This window comes from Acinonyx jubatus, chromosome C2 (genome assembly GCF_027475565.1).
Source record: "Acinonyx jubatus isolate Ajub_Pintada_27869175 chromosome C2, VMU_Ajub_asm_v1.0, whole genome shotgun sequence".
Lineage (NCBI taxonomy): Eukaryota > Metazoa > Chordata > Mammalia > Carnivora > Felidae > Acinonyx > Acinonyx jubatus.
Genome location: NC_069384.1, coordinates 129,379,007 through 129,399,512, shown reverse-complemented (window position 1 = coordinate 129,399,512; position 20,506 = coordinate 129,379,007). Strand labels below are relative to the sequence as shown.

Below are 20,506 nucleotides of genomic sequence, written 5' to 3'. Positions count from 1 at the left end.
CATCAGAAAAATAAAACTGCCTGGACCCAGCCCAGGACTACCCAATCAGAGTCCCTTTTGGTGCATACCTTTAACTGAGAGCTACGGAATTCATTGGTAAGAGAAGACAGGTCTGGGAAAGAGAGTACACCCAGGTGATAGAAGGCCTGGACTGCCCAGCTGAAGATTTCATACTCCATTTTATTGGCAGTGGGGGAGACAGATGGGGAAGAGAGACATGGTAGTGAGTGCATTAGGCAGAATTTGTGGCATCCTGTGTTAAGATTGGAGGTGATTGCAAAAGCTGCGTGTTAAGACATTATCTGGAGTGTTCATTTCTGCATTGGAGTATGAGTGTGTTCATTTCACTGGGGGATGTCCATATCTTTCCCTGGACTGAACATTGGTTCAAAATGTTCCTTAGCAAATGTGCTGCTGTAAGCCTCCAGCCCCACTAAACACTATGGTGATTGAAAATTACAGTTGCTTCCCACAGGCCCAGAAGGGGGGGTCTTTGTAATGAAATAGAGATGCAGCAGCATTTGGAATATGGAGTAACAGCCTCTCCAGGCCCTCCAGCAGGGACCCATGGTATCCATAAAAGGAGATGATTCACATGGAAAATTATTTTCCGAGCGTACCCTTCCCCCTCCAGGACTTCTGAGCTCCCATGAGCAATCTTAATGGCTGCTGATGGGAACTAGGACACCCTGAGAACTTGGCCCCGCTGATGACTCACTGAATAACCCTGAAAACCCGTTTCATGGTTCACAGTGCAGGGAGGGATGGCTTTTAAAAATTGAAAAGGAAAAATAAACTCAGTATATGTTGACGTTTAGAAATTGGCAAAATGCCTTTTCCAAAACAGCAAAGTTTCCAAGCCAGTTTTTTTCTTCTAACAGTGCAAGGGAAGGTATGTCCAAGGGTGACAGACCTAGTACCTTTATTAGCTGCTGGGAGAATGAAAGGCTGGGGACTCAGCCATGGTGGAGTCCAGCTGTCTCCCTGAAAGACACGTCGCCTCTACCTGGGGAGTTTGCTGTAGCTCTGCTGTTGACCCTTTATACATGAGTGCTTCTTTGACGTACCAAGGATGAGGTAACCCAGACATCAGTTTGGATGCCCTGTCCCAAGATTTGGGAAGCTTGACTCAAACAGAAGCTTGTCCAGAGCTCTCTTTGTAATTGATGGGCAGGCTCCGTCCACCTCCATCTCATGTTCTGAGGCTGGTGGCCTCCTTTGGCACCTTTTGATTCACACAGCAAACCCAGTCTCTCGCCTACTACACCAAGTGTTTGATGTGCCACCAGCTTGCTGGCTCTGACCCCTCCTACTCTCCTTCCCAACCCCTTTTCTGGAGTAAGGCCAAAGTCCTCTTCTTGTCTCTGGCAGAGGGATCATATTGTCTTTCCCTGCACTCTCATCAGGTATTTTTCTAAATGCTTACAGTTGGGTGCCTGCTTCAGCAGCACGTTTACTAAAATTAGAATGATAGGTACTTATATTTGGTATGAAAACTGTGAAGAAAACAAACATTCTCTACCTGCTAAGGGAATAGTAATGGTCATTTATTAAGCACTTACTATGTTCTAGACACTGTGCTAGATAGAGCATTTTAAGAAAACTTTGAGGGCTGCCTGGGTGGCTCAGACAATTAAGCATCTGACTCTTGATCTGGCTCAGATCATGATCTTATGGTTTGTGGGTTCGAGCCCTGCATCAGGCTCTGCATTGGCAGTGCAGAGCCTGCTTGGGATTCTCTCTCTCTGCCCTTCCTCCACTCATGTGCCCACTCTCTCTCTCTTTCTTTCAAAAAAATAAATAAAAATAAACTTTAAAAAGAAAAGAAAAAACTTTGAGCAGGGCAAGTATATTAGACCTCAACAGATAAAAAATTTGGCTGTCTGAGATATAATTTATATCTGACAAATGACTCACTTTAGCAGTGTCTGTAGGTATTGTTTGTAGAAAGTCTGAGGGAATAAATGTATAACATAAAAGAATGTGACCTTGCTGGCATCTGACTATTTTCCTTTAAGAGGTGTTTAGATCATTGCACAACATCACCCACCTCGTATAGAATTGTATGTTACAGCTATGAGTTAAGGTATTATTATAATACCCCCAAGTCTTTGATTGGGCTCCTTAGATGCAGAGCCTGAAATGGTTATTCTGGTGTATGTGTTTTATTGAGGGAGAGCTCTTGGTTTCAGGGGGAGGGTATATCTAGACCCACAGAAAGCTCTGGAGCATGAGGGATACGAGGGGGCCAGGTCCACTTGAGTCATTAAGTCGTTGGCCAGGACTTTGCTCCAGGGTGGAGGGAACACATAACCTCTTTGATAAGGAAATTCTTTGATCTGAGAGCAATTGTCTAGAGAAGGGCATTTGTGCCCTGTTAGCAATTGTTATGGGCTGAATTATGTTCCCCTAAAATTCATATTTTGAACCCTAACCCACAGTAACTCATAATGTGACTGTATTTGGAGATGGGGCCTTTAAGGACATGATTAACTTAAAATGAGGCTGTTAGGGTGGGCTTTAATCCTATCTGACTGGTGTCTTTATCAGAAGAGGAGATCAGAGATTAGGACCCTGAAAAACCAGTGCTAGAGGGTCAACCTCCCACAAGCCAAGGAGAAACCAAACCTGCCAACAGCTGGATCTCGAACTTCCAGCCTCCAGAACGATGAGAGTAAATGTTGTTTTAGTTCCCGGTCTGTGGCATTTTGTTGCGGTAGCCCCAGCAGAGACTAACACGGCAGCCAGCGCTCACAGCAGCTGGATGAGTGTGTCAGTTATATTTTGGGGTGCGCCTGGTAAGGAGGTTTGGGTGGCACATCAGTAGTATTCACTACACCCACATACAAAGGGGAAAAACCACCAGAGAAGTGACATCAGCTGCCCAAGGTCACAGAGCCAATAAGCAGCAGAGACCAGATTTGAACCTCAGCCTGACCCTACAGTTTATCCTCTTAATCTCTCAGAAGCAGCAGACATCACCAGTTAACTTGGGCTTCAATTTCTGTGGTTTTTTTCATGCCAATTTGCCTGCACCTTACACAAGATAGAGCTCCCTGGGGAAACTGAGGCAGCTCAGCAGAGACAGTGTCTGCATCTAAGTGCCTTCTCAAGGCATTCTCTCACCCAGTAGTTTTGGGAATGTTGTGGCATATTAATCATAGGTTTCTTCGACATATGAGAAGATGATGTTTTTATTTAAAATGTTTTCATTAAAAAAATGGATTAAGGCGATCTTTTTCACACCCACAAGTGCCATATTTAGGAAAATAAGAAATCTGGAGAACTGCCTTGTCAGTGTAATAATAACTATTGTCATTCTGAGCACCGCTGCTTCCAGTTTGTGATGTGAGAACGTGGTCTTTAGAGGCCACATCAAGATCTAACAATAGATCAGTTTGTTCTTATTATAGCTTTTGTTCAATATTTTCTGGCTCAAGATAAAGCCATTGCCCACTTCAGAAAACTAGGAAAGAAAGGAAAAATAACGAAGGGCATGTCTGGGCAGCTGCCTGCCACGAGATCCCCTCCTCACCCCCAGCTGCCCCACCACAGCTGACATAGAGAACATCCTCTCTTTAGGAGGAGATGCTTTCCCCGAGATGGTAGGCATAATGAGAACCATTTTAAAAATATCTTGTGGAGGGGTGCCTGGGTGGCTTAGTTGGTTGGGCTTCCAACTTCAGCTCAGGTCATGATCTCACGGCTTATGAGTTCAAGCCCCACGTGGGGCTCTGTGCTGACAGCTCAGAGCCTAGAGCCTGCTTCCGATTCTGTGCCTCCCTCTTTCTCTCTACCCGTCTTCCACTCATGCTTTGTCTCTCTCTTCTCAAAAATAAATTAAAACATTGAAAAAAATTGTTTAAAAAAAAATACCTTGCGGGTATTGTTGACTTCCTAGGAGAAGGGGCAGAAAAGTGGTGAGTGAATCTGTTGGATTTCCCAAGTCACAGGTCACTTGGTCACCAATCAGTTCTGACACTATTGGAGGAAAAAATCTTTATGTCCCCCACTGCCCTTTTCCTGCCCTTCCCCAAAACAAAGATTAGGAAATTCTTTGCATGAAATTTGAAAGTGCTTATCTCTTAGAGGTGTAGGCATTCATTTGTTGGACAGGAAGCTTTGAGTTTGGAGTGTCTGCTTTGAAAAGGCAAAAGATTTCTAGATCTGAAGAGAAACCAGAGCATCCTGGAGTGTCTGCTTTGAGCCATGGGTTTGAGAAATCATGGGGAACAGGACCATCTTGGCTCCTGCCTCCCAAGAGCTTATCAACTGGGGATATCTGTAGAAGCTATTTTTATTTGAGCAGAAAGTGCCAGTCATTGTGCAAAATTTGCGGTTCTCAAATTTAGGCTTGCATCAGGATCCCCCTGGAGGGCTTATTAAAATGCAGATTGCTGGACACTTCCTTCAGTTTCTGATTCAGCAAGTCTGGGAAGCCTGAGAATTTGCTTTTCTAGTAATATCCCAGGTGATGTTGTTGCTGCTCTTCTGGGGAACACCGTTTGAGAACCATTGTGCTAAACTCATGACATGCATTTACTCAAGACATACAGATGGTTAGAATCATTCAGCATGGTGGTAAGTGCACAGGCTGAGGTATTCCTTCCACATCACTAAGTTCCTCTAAAGGAAATGAGGCTTTGACTTTAGGCAAAGTTCTTATGTTATTACTTCTTTTAAAAAAATTCTTAAAAAATAAAAAATAAATTCTTTAGTGCATTTTTCTGATCATTTGAGAAGTTTAAAGGGCTGGTACAATAATAGATGAAGTATCAGGGAAATTCACATTCAACAATTACACCTGTGTGTCACTTTCTCCTTGAAGGTCCTGTAAGGTAGAGCAATGGTTCTCCAAGATGCGGCAGCAGCATCATGTAGACTTCTTGCCACCCCCCCCCCCCCAAACCCCTGCCCAGACCGCCAGTTTTTTAATCTGAAACACTGGGCATAGGGCCAGGAATCTGTTTTAACAGGCCTCCACGCAATCCCAGTGCACACTCCAGTTTGAGCACATCTGAGGTTGAGGGTAGTGACAGTTGGGCTGAGTCTGAGGGAGAGCCCTTGGCATTCAATATTCCCAGCTCCTTTCAGACACTTTACCAGGATGACTAAGTGTTTCAGTTTTCCCGTCTCCTAAATGGAAAGCCTATCCCTTGTCCAACATCTTTCAGAGCAATGGGGGAAGACAATCACACCTTTTATCCATGACGTGGTTTTACTAACGAAGACGAACGTTCCTAGCTAACCATGAAATAGCACCAATTCGGTGGAAAAAAGATAGGATTCAGGTTATTTGTGTTCTGGTCTAGTGTCCACCCTGCATACAGCTCTGTGACTTTCAATTGGTTATTAGCCTGCCTGAGCTTCACTTTCATTATCCAAAAAAATGATAAAAATGTCCTGGTCTAACTTGAATAACTGTTGCAATGATTAAATGGGATAATGGATGTGAATGTGCTTTTGCAAACTGTAAAGTGCTTTAACTTTGGACTGCTCACTCACAGCTTTGTTCTTCTCCATCAGTAAAAATGAGAAGAGTGCCCTAAAACTCCACAGAGATCGTGACAGCTAATGGTACAACAATTTGAACTCTTCTAAAGTAAAGCTTATGTCTTCATTTTTTTGGTCTATAACATATAAGGTTGGAAGATGTAGTCTTCCATATTCTATTATAGTGCTTCTATATAATAATATATGACAGTACTTTTATTTGAATTAGTCACATCCTATAGCAACAGTTTGGACGTTGTGCCCCAGACCAGCATCCCCAGCATCCCCTGGCAACGTGTTCAAAATGCACATTTTCAGGCCTCACCCCAGACCTACTGAATCAGCAAGTGGGTGGGGCCTAGTGATCTGTGTTTTAACAGGCCCTGCAGGTGGTCCTGATATTCACTTAAGTCTTAGAGAAAGGGATTTATTAGGGTCTTAATCGAAGGGTCTGGCAAAGAGCCTCCTTTTCATGGAACAGGGTGATTGCTTCTCTTTTTCTCCAGCACGGATCTGTAACAACGGTGCCCAAGTTCAGGCAGCCACAACTGGATTCCTTCATAAACACACTGTCGCTGCCCACCCAGCCTAGTAGAGATCTGGAATGCTGCTCCAGTGCATCTGCTATGAGGCTGACTTCAGGGTGTGAGGAAATTAAAGCTATTTATCACAGACCATTTTCCCTCAATGACAGGAGAAATGAGCCTTAGCCTAACAAGGCTTCAAATTGGGCCTGCATAAGAAAAACACACAGCTTGTCAAACACAGTTTGAGCAGACTTACATTTCTTTTGACTTTTCCTTTTGAAAATGATCTCTTTTCTGAGCTGTACCAAGATAGTGGTGCTCGTTTCAGAAATATTGGAGATGAATTCATCCCCGTCTGCTTTATGACTTAGGCACAAGTGGCAAGAGGGCACTTTCCTCCTTACCATTTCTTTCCTTCCTCTCCTTCCTGGGAGGGGATCCTTGGTAAGAGAGGGAATCTTTCCTCTAAGACCAAGACTCTGTGCACAAGGAGTCATGTTATGGGAGGTGGGGCTCAGTATTTATCAAGAGAACCATTTGGCTGTGGGATTTGGCCTTTTGCCTTATTACCCATTTGAGTTGGGTACAGTATGGATTTTGAGAAGTGATTCTATTTTGTGTATATATTTGTGATTGTCCAATATTTCTGTTTCTTCCTGGTGTTGTGTATTACAGGCAAAACGTGTACAGAGTTTTATGGTAAATGTTAGTAATGACATTTACTGGGTACATAATGTGCATGGTGCTTTGCATCCATTATACTATTTAATGTTCTCAACAATTCTAAGAGATGGGCATTATCATCTCCATTTTACAGATGAGAAAGCTGAAGGGCAGGAATAGAGCTGGTATAGAGCTGATATTAGAGCCTTGATTTAAATGCAGCTCTTTTTTGATTCCAAAGCCAGCATTCTAAACTAGTGTTTTTCAAATTGTGTGGTGAGAAATCAACAAGTTGCAACTAGCATTTAAAACAGTTTTCTTGAATAGAACGTGAAAGACCAGAATTGTCATATTTAGTAAGGGTAAATCTGGATGCATGAAACTTTCATTTCAACTACAAATATATTTATGTTCATACACAAATATAAGCACATTTCTGTGTACTGGGAAACAATGTAAATGATATTCTTATTGTGTCACAGTCAAATTTGAAAGCAAATATTCTGGCCTAACGTGGAGGAGATGAGGAATAGAGGGAAAGAAAGAGAAAAATAGGAATAAATAAATGAACGAATAACTGTCAAAGAGACAGAGAGCCTCTGGGGGGAGAGGGAGAGGAAATAGGAGGAGGTGGGAAGAAGAAGACAGAGTGGACAAGTCTATGAAAGAGATGCAGAGATGGAGGGAGAGGTGGAGGGGGAGGAACAGAGGTGGGAAGTCGTGTGGTCCTGTCCACCATTCCATTCAGTGAGAAATGCCCCTACTTGAGGACAAAACTAGAGACTTGAATTATCTACTTGGGAGCTATTAGTTTTCATATACTTATCTTGCTCATATATTTCATATATGCTTCATCTACTCCTCAAGCCATTCTGAGTGTGAGTTGAGTCAAGATTTTTATAAAACACGGCTCCCATATATAAATAATCTATTTCATTTGCTGCTCAACAGAAAACCAGTGATCTAAAGGGAAAACAATCTGTGTTGGAGTTACCAGAAGTATGGGGGCCCCAGTGTGCCCCTTCCTAAGGAATTGGCAAAGACAGTTTTTTAATATATGTAATTTTTGTATTTTGAGTTAATTTTGAGGTCATGGCACTGGCCTCTTGTGTTTTATGGGAAACCATAGTTAGCGAAGATTTTAAAGTACCCCGCTGTCAGACTATCAGGGAACTCTACCTCTACTAAGTATCCTACTTCCAGAGGATTCTGGAATCACTTAATGAAAAGTCCATTTTTACAGATGTGGAAATTGAGTGAACATTTTATAAAGCTTCCCTGTATACAGTGGTTTCATAAGAATCATATTACTGAATCTTCCCAGCTACCCTGCCAGGTTACCCTTATGCCAGTTTTACTGGAGAAATTGGAGCTCAGTAAGTTCAAATACCTTGTCTAGGCTCTCCTGTAAGAGGCAGTAGAGCCGGATTCCAACCTGATTCTCTGACGCCAAATTCCATATTTCCCCCCCAAGAAACACAGAGTAGCAACAGGGGGTTGAAAAACAGTGCTGTTTGTTATGATTTAGAAGAATTTATTTAGAAGAATTATTTTGTTTATAAATCAGACAATGGTGCAGAGCCTAAAATGCCCATGGTTTTAATATGGTGGGGTGTCACTCTGTAATTTGCTCCTTTCCCCGAGGATATTTCCCTACTTCTAGGCCTTCATTAGTAAATTGGAGTTGATATCACTATGTTTTTTTGTGATCCAGTCTTGGCCTTTCTTGGTTGAAAACCATTATAAACACCGATTATATTTTTAGTTAGTAATAACATTGCATCATGTAACTTAGGTAGTCACTTCTTGGCATCAACTTAAGTGAGTGATCCTTCCTTTTTAAAAACAATAAATGCCACATATAGATGTAAGTAAGCAGGGTCCCAGAGTGAACACCATTTCAAAAGCCTTCATAGCCTATTAAAAAAGAACTGTAATGTTTTCCCCAGCTTGCCAAAATGCCATTCCTATATATCCTATGCATCTTACCTGGTCTCACCACTTATTCTTTAAAAAAGAAGTTCCCAGGAAGAGTGCTGTCATAGTTCTACTCCAGCTGCCTCTGCAGAAGTTTTGTGTGGGTGTGTAAGAGAGCCCTGCAGGCAAGGCATCTCATCCTGCTTCTGCTCCTACATCCCCTCCTTTGTAATAAAGATTTATGCCTCCAAGAGATCATTTCTCCTTGTTTCATGGCTTTATTCTTCCACCTTCAAAATATGGTTGCTGGTAAAGTCATTCCTCCTTTCCTTTACGGGTTTAATTTTGCTGAGTATTTATTACATTCAACCAGATACTTTCAGGAAGCTAAGATTCAGCTCTACCCTCCTGAGAGCTTTATCAGCACAAACATAATATACATCTCTGGGAAAATATAGGAGATCCTAGATTTGTTACAATTTTAATGACTGGTAGGACTTGATTGCTGTTTATTCTTTATTTCAGGCATCCCAGAAGACCCGCTTGTGGCTGAAGAATATTATGCTGATGCATTTGATTCCTGTTCTGGAGAAAGTGAGGAGGAGGAAGAAGAAATAGTGTTCTCAGGACCGGAGGAAGAGGTTAAGGATGAAGGACCCCAGCCTGCTTACAGAACAATCCAACAGGTATATGCTGCTCCCCAGTGGATATAGTGGAACTGTCCGAGGTACCGATCAGGCTGTGACTTCCCAGAGGGTCCAGGAAGTCTTAGAACCTGAAGTGGGAGATGGGGACTGGGATTTGTTACAAAGGTGCCATGTGATGGGTCTTTATTTCCAAGGTTCAGGGGAAGGCAGGGCCCCATGGAATTCTTAGAATCTGCTGTGGACCATGTTGATTAGGGAAGGGCTAGAGTACCCAGTACTTAAGCAGGTGGGAAGATGATATGTACTACACTGAGGAGCACCCTATATACAGCTGTTGAATAAAGAATGCAAGTGTCTCTTTAGCAGAGAGAAGGGGATTTTTTAAAATATACCCTTCTGGGGGCAACTTTTCTTTGGCTCAGGTCATGATCTCACAGCTCATGGGTTCAAGCCTCACATTGGGCTCTGTGCTGACAGGTCTGAGCCTGGAGCCTGCTTTGGATTCTGTGTCTCCCTCTCTCTGTCCTTCCCTTGCTCATGCTCTTTCTCTCCCTCTCTCCCAAAAATAAATGAACATTAAAAAAATAAGTTTACATATATTTATGTATATATAAATTTATACACACACACACACACACACACACACACATACTTTTCTGCCTGGTTATAAGATTTTTGAGTCATGTCCTAGTGCACAAATTAGTTCTGGAGTTGAGGCCCAGCGATCCTTGGCTCAGGGGATGATCTTTCTGGCCACTCCCAGCCTTTGTGGGCCCATCCTTACATAAAGCGCTGGAGTCTCTCAGTGTTCACAGATCTCCTTAATGGGCAAGACTAAGCTCCATTGCGTCATAGGCTAAGAAACATCCCTGGCATGTGATTTCTCTGTTGGGTGTCTACAAGAGAGTGAAAAGCAAGTAGTATGTGAGGAGAAAGTGGATTACTTTGGGCAACTTATGCCCATATACTTTATTTTCTTCTTAGGCCATAACGTGTTAATCTTTCCAGTCCTAAGCTTTCTTAAGGTACAAAAGGTTTTTAATAACTGGGAACCATTAAGCTACTGAAATAGAAGTCAATCAGGGAGTACATGTGGCAATTGAAACTTAAGTCAGCAGGATTCATTGAAGTTTGTATATAATCTATTCAACACTTTTTAATGAAGACTAAGCAATCCATCATAATATTCAATAAATAAGACCAACAAGAAATGATTTATGTATAAAAAAAAAGGGAGCACCTGGGTGGCTCAGTCAGTTAAGTCCAACTCTGGCTCAGGTCAGTTAAGTCTGACTTTGGTGGGTTCAAGCCCTGCATCAGGCTCTGTGCTGATAGCTCAGAGCCTGGAGCCCGCTTCAGATTCTGTCTTTCTCTCTCTCTGCCCCTCCCCCACTCACATTCTGTCTCTGTCTCTCTCTCTCTAAAATAAATAAACATTAAAAAAGAAAAGAAAAGAAAAGGAGAGAGAGGCACGGAGAAGGGAACCAGAAGGGTGTGGATCTGAGGTTAAGAAGAGAAAGGGACAAGAGAAAGAGAAGGAGAAAGAGAAAGTATGAGCAAGAGAAATTAAGAACAAATACATGAAAAGACAAGCAAATGAATGTTGAGAAAAATATAGTCAAGGCAGACAGTGATTCAGCATGTCAAAATAAAAATTACTCTCCTTATACTATTTCCCCATTTCCAATGGACTCTGGTGACCAAGTAGCACCTAAGACCACAAAATGAAAATTCAATTTCCATGTTCTTCTGTGCCGCTGTCCTAAGCAACTGAGGCAAATATATTTTTTTAAGTTTTATTTATGTAAGTAATATCTGCACCTGACATGGGGCTCGAACTGATGACCCTGAGATCAAGAGCTGCACACTCTTCCTACGGAGCCAGCCAGGTGCCCTGAGAGACAAATGTTACAATATTATAGAACCATAATTCTGTGCCTATGGTTGCAAAACACATCCATTTTTGCCCAGAGCATTGAGTGGCAAAATTTTAGCTACTAGTATTATTACTTTAAAATGCTTTTTTAATAGTATAAAACTGATTTAGAAGATCACATGAATAAAATGTACAGCAAACACCACCCAGGTCAGGAAATAGAACTTTAGTAGCCACTCTAGAAGTCCCATCTTTGGCATAATTGTGGGAACACAGGGTTGGAAATCAAAGTGCCTGTAGATGAGACTAGTCTTTGTTAACCTACAGGTTGTGTGACCTTGTGCAAACAAAATTTCACTGTGCCTCAGTTTTCTAATCTGTAAGGTGGGAGAGAGAGACGAATGGTTCCTATCGCATAGAGTAGTTTGGGAGTTAAATGAAGCAATCGATATACATTACTTAAAATAGTGTCTATATTGAAGTAATAATGAAGTAATTAATAATGAGATATTAGCTATTATTATGATGAAGTTACCCAGCCATCTTCTGTTTTTTAATGATATTTCCAAAACTGTTTAATGTTAGAGTGAGATTTTACAACTGTAATATTAAAAAAAAAATCTCTTCTTTTTATTTCGTAAGGCTAATGATAAATATAGGCCAGCAGTTTTGCTGTCTGGGCTGCACATCTGTCACATGTGATATGATAGTTGAAATTCTCTCCACACAGTGAAGCATTAGAAAAAGCAGAATGATCTTCTTGGAATGATACCACAGGGGTAGAGAAACAGATACAGGCTAAGCTTTGTGAATTGATTTTAAATCTATAAGGACAAGATGCTGAGGCCTCTCACATACATGTTGGTATTTTGTCTCACAAAACCCTGTCAGGTAGTTATTCTTATTTCTGCTTTCCAGATGAGGAAACCGAGTCTCCAAGAGAAGCAACTTGCCCATGGCCACACAGCTAGGGAAGGCTCAGAACCAGGCACAGGCCCAAGTCTGTCATGTCCTCAAGCCAGTATTTTTTTCTGGTACAAAAGGTGTATCAACCTAGAATTAGAGATAGGTAACTACAATCCCTTTTGTTTTGCCTAGTAGTTTGAAATAATTTCCCCCTCCTGAAAGGTGGTGAGTGTAGGGTTGTGATGGCTGTCTCCTCTGCCCTTTCTAGGTTATTTTATTAGCAACACACAAATTATAGTTACAGAAGTCCATGCCGAAACCCAGTCACCGTTGGCTGTGTAGACTGGGTGAAACCTGCAGGCCTCGCTGGGATTTTCCTCTTCTGCCCTCTCCCCGGTCTCACCCTTGACTCAAGTGTGTCCAGGGTCTGCCTAGGTGATTATTGTGCCCAAGGCTTTTATGTGACTAATCAGATCAAAGTTGATTTTCCTTCCTTCGGAGGCAGCAAAAGTCTCACAGTTTGTGTTTGATGGAAGAAGTGCTTTCAAAAAGAAAGATAGGCACGGGCTTCATTGGGATTGATTGCTGAGTCCCTTGCGCCACCCATGACAATCTTTTCAAGCAGCAGCATCTCCAAAGCAGTTTTATTAAGCACCTAATTGCTGTTGATCGTCAGTTGCTTCTCTGCTGCTTTCAGCAGAACATCAACAGCACCTTTATCACAAACCATTATCATACCGTTGATAGCTGCTCTGTGAAGTCTGTGGTCACTGAATCAGAACCAGCCTCATAGGTCTCAGGAGAACGGAGTTTATAGCTGTCATCATCACAGGGTTTTCAACAGTATTTGTGGAACCTGTCACTGAAAAGGGTTTTGCTCTAATGGACATGCTTTAGGGCTGCAGATTGATTGGGTGTGTTCAGAGACCCTTATGTGTTTCCCTTGCTGCCTTGACCATCATTTCCCTCAGTAAGACTAATCAATGTCCCGTGTGCACCAGGAATCCACATGCTAGGTAGACCATAATGACTTCACACAGAACTCCCCTGGGAAAGGCTCTGTTGTTTAATGAAGGTAGCTTTCATCAATACTTGTTTTAAGAAGGCTCTTAGGACCACAGTGTTTGTTCTTGCCAAGACGAAGGGCTGTGGAGGCCCATTTTTCCAGCTAATTCTGTAGCTTTCACCAAATCCTCTAGTGGTTTTGAAATTCTCTTCACACAGTGAAGCATTAGAAAGAGCAGAATGTTCTTCTTGGAATGGTGCCACAGGGGCAGAGAAATGGATACAGGCTAGGCAAGGCCTAAGAGTCTACTGAGGACTCTTGGATCAGGTCATCATGAGAATATGTGCCTCTACAAGTGTCTTCTGTTAGTGAAGTTATTAGTTTTATCAAATCCAATTGGTATTATAACACTAACACCTAACATCTCTAGAACCTTTATTCTATGCCCTGTACGTTATACGTTGTGTCAGGTCAGGTCCTCTGGGAAGCGGATGACAAGACAGAATTGGGGAGAGCCTCAAACCACAATGCTGGTCTGCATCTTTGAGGGTAAGGATGGAAGGGAAAGAAGGACTGGATGGCATTGTCAGCGTGCAGGGCAATTGATAGGAGAGCCCCAGAGCAGAGACTGCCCTGCCCATCAGAGGAAACCAAACCGGGCAGGAATGGCCTGCCTCTGGTATCCCCAAGCTCGAACGGGCTGGGAGCTGCCGAGCAAGAGTGGATCCTGAGGGGCAGTGGCCGGGGGTGGTCAGCTGACTCCACAGCTTCACTGTCAGCAGGCTGGCTCTTGAAGAGAAATGGAAATGCTGCCCCCCACCCCACCCCCCACTGTCACAGCCACTTCTCGCAAAGGCCCTCTGATGCATGTGTTGTAGTGCAACTACATCAAACTGGCTGGAATTCAAGAAAAGGTGAAGGTGAGAAGGTGAGGGTGAGGAAACAAGGAGGGTGAGAGAAAGGAAGAGAGTGTGCATTAGTGATTTCAGGCAGTTCTGCCTGACATTTGAACCAAAAAGTGGGTGTCCCCGATGGAGAAAGAGAGCTGAGAGCTATAAATCCACTCTCCCACTGCCTCTCAGGGCCCGTGTGTATCAGATGGAAAACATCTTGGTGCTTTGAATTATTGTCCTAGACTCACAGTATTTAAAACTACTGTTCTTCATAATCTGCAGTTCCTAAGTGCAGCTCAACTATTTCATTTGGTGCTCTAAAAGAAACAGCACATTTTGTCGGTAATTCATTACCATATTAAGCACTGACTTTAAAACTCATGTTCCCTGAGGGGCGTCTGGGTGGCTCGGTCAGTTAAGCGTCTGACTTCAGCTCAGGCCATGATCTCACTCCTTGTGAATTCGAGCTCCGCATCGGGCTCTGTGCTAACAGCCCAGAGCCCGGACCCTGCTTCAGATCCTGTGTCTCCCTCTCTCTCTCCCCCAACCCCACTCATGGTCTTTCTCTGTCTCAAAAGTAAACATTAAAAAAATTTAAACAAACAAAAAACTCATGTTCCTTGAAAGATGAGACTGCTGTGAGATCCTCACTCTGCACAAGGGGAAACTGAGGCATAGCAAAGCGAAGTAACTTCTCCAAGGCCACACAGTTAGCAAGACAGCTGCCCAGGCTGACACATTGTTAAGCCACTCCCTTATACAGTTTTCTCCCGGCACAACAATTTAGTTATAGCAATTATAATCCCTCTTCCGTGATGATTGAATGAGCATCATCATGGAGGCGAGGGAATAGCTGAGGGGCCACTGCATATCTGACCTGTTTTACCAAACAGAATTACTGAGCTGTGCACAAAGGAAAATTGATACTGATTCTAAGAAAAGTGTTGAATTGTGAAAATTGAAACCAAAAAGGAGCCTGCCTCCCAAATCTGTTGTGGGATACAGATCTCTCTCCTCCTCCTATCTTCTTGTTTGTTTGTTTGTTTCTTTGTTTTAATAGAAGATGCCAGAGCTCTTGAGTCCAGACTGTAGGGCTGATTTCACTGCTATTTTGCATGCCTTGATTAATTTACCTTCATGGGTGGGAGGAAACAGTTTTGGTCTTGAATTGACCTTAGATGGCATCAGTTTCTAAGAAACAGCTAGCCCCACTATTTAGTCATCTCTCTATCAGCATCCCCCTGGCCCATGTCCCAGGCTATAAAGCAGCCACCCTTGCTGAGGTGTTAGTGGACTTTGATGGGACAGTTTCCACCCCTGCCCCTATTCCAGCCCTCATTTCCATCATAGCTGCTCTCCCTCCCCTCTCTACCATTTCTTGTCCAGGATAAAGCATAGTTCATTGCTGGTCAGACAGGGACCAGCAACACCTTGCTCTGGGACATAGCTTTGCAGAAGGCCTTCAGTCCCTAACCTTTTACATTAGATCCACTGTCGTGTTGAGGATCACACCTACACTTTTTGCCCCAATCCCAAAGAATGGAGGAAGAAGAAGGAAGGCGATAGGGTAGATAAAGACAAAGCCACACTGAGCAGGAGTGTAATGAGTCTGTGCACTCCTTTCAGCATCGGTGGTGGGAGCCCCCGCTAGCCTCCACCACCTCGTTGGCGGCTGAGCAGAGGTCCACAGCAGCTGGGAGAGCAAGGGGACAGCAGTAACCCACACTGTGCTCTGCCGTGCTGCTCCTGGAGCTGGGGGTGAGTGTGGTGGAGTGGTGTAATCTGGGTTTTACGGAGCTGGTAAGCCTACTCGGAATGGCACCTTTGGGGCTTTCCTTTCCAGCAAACCCCCACCCACTGTGCCAACACCAATTCCTGTGTCGATAGCTATCATCTGACCTCAGGTGCCCTAACCATACAGGGTATAAGAGAGTCTGCAAAGAATAGGAAGTTCCTCCGAAACAGCCCTTGCAAGCAAGGAGCCCATCCCTGTGATTCAATTATACAGAGAAGTTTAATCTTATTTTCTGAATATTTTATTCATCTGGGAAGAGAGAGTGAACACCGTTTCATGGTGTGTAGTCTAGGAAGAAAGGAGTGTGACACATCTGAGACGTTGTCAGAGGGACTGTCCTTTCTATGTAACCTGCTAATCTGGAAGCACATGGGTCCACGCCATGCCAGAGAAAACAATAATCATTCTTAATAAACCGGAGCCAGCCTAGCAGCATGTCTGGTGCTGTGCTGAATCTTATACGTGTCTTATCCCATTTTATAGTCACACACACATTATGGAATGAACATCTTCCATCTCACCTTACAACTGAGGGTGAAACAGAAAGAAAGAATAACTAATTTGACCTAGGTCACCCAGTCTATTGACAGAGCTGGAATTCAAACCAGCAAATATTCCTTGTCAACTAGACATTTGAGCTGCATATAGAACTGGATGTAGAAGTTAGTAAAGGAGAGGAAAAAAAGACACCTGGGACACAAGGGACAGTTCCAAAAGGTGTGAACACATGACCAGGTGATTTTAAATCATGTTGGAAACAGAGGGCCAAGTTTTCCACTTACTCTGTGAGGTTTATGTAGGAATAAAGCTAGAGCTGGAGTCAAAAATCGTAACTAGCCTGCAATAAAGAACTATGTGTTACAAGGGCTACCTTTTGCAACATGAACCAATAAATGTTCCTTAAATTGCAGGACTTTCTTCCCTAGACTATTGGGCATGTGGCGTGAAAAGAGAAAAACAGTTCGTTGAGAACAAGTGAGCTGTTGGGAGGGAGTGGGTGGACTGGGGGCAGGCCCCTCTGCACCTGCTGCCTCTCGAGAAACGGATCACAGCAAAGGTACCAGCCTCCCCGGCTCCTGAAAAATGCATTGCCCAAGTTCCTGGCTGGGCACCGTGATGCCACTCCAATGGCCCTACTTTCTCTTCTCTTCTCTCCATCCTTTACATTTCCAAACTAGAATCCAAAATGTCTTAAGAGTCCTGTATTGGATACCTATGAATGTCTATGACCCGAATGTAACCCCACAGGTACCAACTTGCTGCGAACCTGGGCATTAATACGAGACAGCTGCAGTGAGAAGGTTTTAATAATGCAGAGTAAACAAGGCATTAGCAGTGAAATGCGGACACATTGACAGTCACGTTTCGGTGACTCCGAATTCAGTGACAGAGGCGGTTAGTGTTACAGGAGCCGGAGGGGCTTGTTTGCAGTTTGAGTTTTGCAGATGTGGCTCTGTGCTCCCTTCACTACACACACTTGTAGACCTTTTATCCTTGACAGAAGGCGACCATTGGCAGTGAGATAGGAGAGAAGACGTCAGCTTCCAGATTCCAAGGCAGGCTCCATGAAGGTGCCATCCGCTCTGTCCTATGGCTTTGTAGTAAACGGCACCCTCTGTCTTCCTATGAATTATGAATGCAAATAAGCGAGGGCTTGCCTTCTAATGAGATGAAAGCAAGATGTGAAAGGTACATCTGAGTGTGCAGAAAATGGATAAGGTCACCTTGAGGTGTTTCAGTGTCCATAACTTAGTGACATTTTTCAGGATATGGTGGATATAGTTTGTAAGAGAGTAGACAGTAGCTTAGTAAAGCAACTCGCAGGAAAGAACACGGGTGGGTTGTTGCTTGGATCGTTCATTTACACATCGCACGCCTGAGTGTTCTAGGCACTGGGTATGAGGCAATGAACAAAAGAGACACAATGCCGCCTTCATGGACATCCCACTCAGTGCTGTGTATTTACAGAGTACCCATAGGCTGTCTGTCAGCTCCAGATGTGTCTTCCATCCTTGAGTTTTGTCTCCCCACAACTCCACATTCACATACCTGGTGTTCCTGGGAGTGGGGTTAGGTATCATGTGGACTTCTAATAGACACCCTGAACTAAGCACATCCCAAAGTGAGCTAATGTACCCCAGCCTCAGTCCAGATCGGCTCCTCCTGAGTCAGCCTTGACTCATGTCCTTTCACTCAAATTCCACATCCAGTCCAGAAGCAAAACCTGCTGGCTCAATGTTTAGAATATGATCACCTCTACTTCTACGGCCAGAGCCACCATCACCTCCCCAGTGTATGATTGCAATAGCTTCTAACTGACCTCCCAGTAACTCTCCTTCTCTCCACCCCATACTTCACTCAAAGTAAAAGGCACAGTCTGTTCAAAATGACCTTGCAGCATCCGTCATTGCCCATGGAAGAGCCTCTCCTTTCCATCACTGGGAGAATCACTCTCACCTATCCCCCTTCAGTCATATTAGCCTCTCTCCTGTTTCTGGAACACACCAAGCATGTTTCTGCCGTTGAAAGCCTAGAATGCCCCCCCTGCCCCAGATACACAAATTATTTTGCTCCCTCTCTACCTTCAAGTCTGTGTTTCTATGTCATCATATTGGGGAGAACTCAGACTACTTATAGAAAATAGCACTTGCTGGCCTGAGAAGTCCTGCCCTTTCCCTGCTTTCTTGTCCTCCATAGGTCTTTTCATCATCTGACCTACAACTGTTTATTTGCTTATTCATTTATGGACTGTTTCCCCCACTAGAATGGAAGCTAGTAGGGCAAAGATTCTGTTTGTATAACTGCTGCATTCCCAGCACCTTGAACAGTTTGGCACGGAGCAAATACTGAGCAGATGTTGTGGAATCAATGGATGAGTGAATGCCTGCCAGTGGACAGTCTAGTGATACAGGTAGCCAGCAAGCCAGCATGCATACAGCTGGGGCAATGAGGAAAGGAAGAAGTGGAAATGATGGTGTAAATGGGCTCTGGGGGGAAGGGTGGGGATGCCCACTGAGGGGGGGTGTCAGGTAGAATTTCTAGAATGGACTTTCCAGCTGTGACCTGAAGGACAGAAAAAGCCAGCCCCTCGATGTAAGGGAACAGAGCTGGGAGAGTCTCAGAGAGGAGGAAGGGTATGTAGGAAGGCCCAAGGTCATGAAAGGGCTTGGCAAGTTTGAGAAATTTCATAGCGAGCAAGAAGATCGATGTTAGTTGGAGAGGTCACGCTAGCAGTAGCTACATCATGAAGGTCTTGTGAGGAGAGCGGATTTTATTTTAAGTGCAAGGCCAATCCAGTGAAGGGCAACTGAAGTAAAGTCTTTTTTTTTTTTTTTTCAAGTTTATTTATTTACTTTGAGAGACAGCATGAACAGAGAAGGGGCAGAGAGGATCAGAGGATTCCAAGCAGGCTTCGTGCTGTCAGTGCAGAGCCCAACATGGGGCTCAGTCCCAAGAACTGTGAGAGATTGTGACCTGCTCTGAAATCAAGAGTCAGACACTGAACTGACTGAGCCACCCAGGCACCCCAGTAAAGTCTTGAAATGAATCAATGGCAGTAGAAATCAGCACAACAGTAGCAGTGGAAGGTGGGGGTTGGCTGGAAGGAGGCATGAGGGAAATTCCAGGAATGACAGATGTGTTCTTTATCTTATTTGGGGTGGTGGCTACACGAGTGTATACATTTTCTAAAACTTAGCCAATAGTACACTTGAGATCTGGGCATTTCCCTGCAAATCTTACCTTGATAAAAATAATACATCATCAACAAAGTCATCAAGACAAGAAAAACTACCCTCCCCCCAAAAAAACTACAACAGAATTGTGATATTCATACATATATAATGACCCTTGTAAGTCAGCCTGTCTCAAGGCTGCTTCTTCGGCAGTCTGTGGCCCGGGCATGACTTTGCAGCTTCGGGGAGGTCCCGGGTACACTCAAATGAGGTGTCTTAGGGAAAAAATGAGTCCGGAATGACTGAGCATGAGTGGGCAAAGGGGTTCTGTGTGGTTTAGTTTCACCCTGTGGAATGACTGACAAGAGGTGACCAAGAGGTAAAAGAAACCAGCCCCTTCACACCCTCACAGCCGCTGACATAGGGACCCTTGAGTGGGAGGATGTGCCCCAGGGTCTGAGTAAGGTGAGGCCCAGATCCCCTCTGTGGCTGTAAGGGAAGGTTATGGCCACTTTGTACATCCATTTATAGAGCTCTGTTTGGGATCGTTCCCCCAACAGAAATGGTGTCGGGCCTGGCCGCACACCATGTAGGTATCCATTCCCATTTATCCTGGGCAGCCTTCAGCCCCTGGAGACGTAAGACACTTCACAGCTGTGAAACTGTTCATGTCTGTGCTGCTATCTGCTGAGCCTTCTCTGGATATGCCTTGGGGAGTCAGCATAGCCCACCTGCTGGCAGAGGGCTGACGGTGCTAGATGCCGACAGATGGTGGAGTTTTCGCCACCACAAGGTGTAGGCGCAGACCAAGAACCCTCTGGGACGTTCTTGAGAATGCCTAAAGATAGATATACAATTGCTCAGGGCTCCTGGTGCCCAAACTGAGCCCTTATCCCCAAATACGATCTTCTGACAGCTAGTTGCCTTTCATTCATTCATTTGTTCATTCATTCACTCATTCAGAATTCATTCCAAGAAGGGCACAACATTGTGAACTTGTTTCCATTTTACTGATACAACTGCTAGATCCGATTGGTCAATCTATCTATCTTCAGCTTCAAAGAGAACTGTGTAATTTGTTTTCATTTACCTAACTTTGTAACTAACGC

At 43.9% G+C, this 20,506-nt stretch overlaps 1 protein-coding gene across 16 annotated transcripts in view; it reads left to right on the top strand.

Annotated features, from left to right (window-relative positions):
- The window catches only part of NEK11 (NIMA related kinase 11), a 272,598-nt gene that overhangs the window by 153,437 nt on the left and 98,655 nt on the right, over positions 1–20,506 (top strand). For all 16 annotated transcript variants that reach the window (XR_008297987.1, XM_053221458.1, XM_053221459.1 and 13 more), the window contains one exon: positions 9,126–9,286. Coding sequence is in view for 15 of the 16 variants with exons in the window: in XM_053221458.1 (XP_053077433.1) it covers positions 9,126–9,286 (161 nt within the window). In the remaining variant the exon portion in view is untranslated. The remainder of the gene's footprint in view (positions 1–9,125; positions 9,287–20,506) is intronic.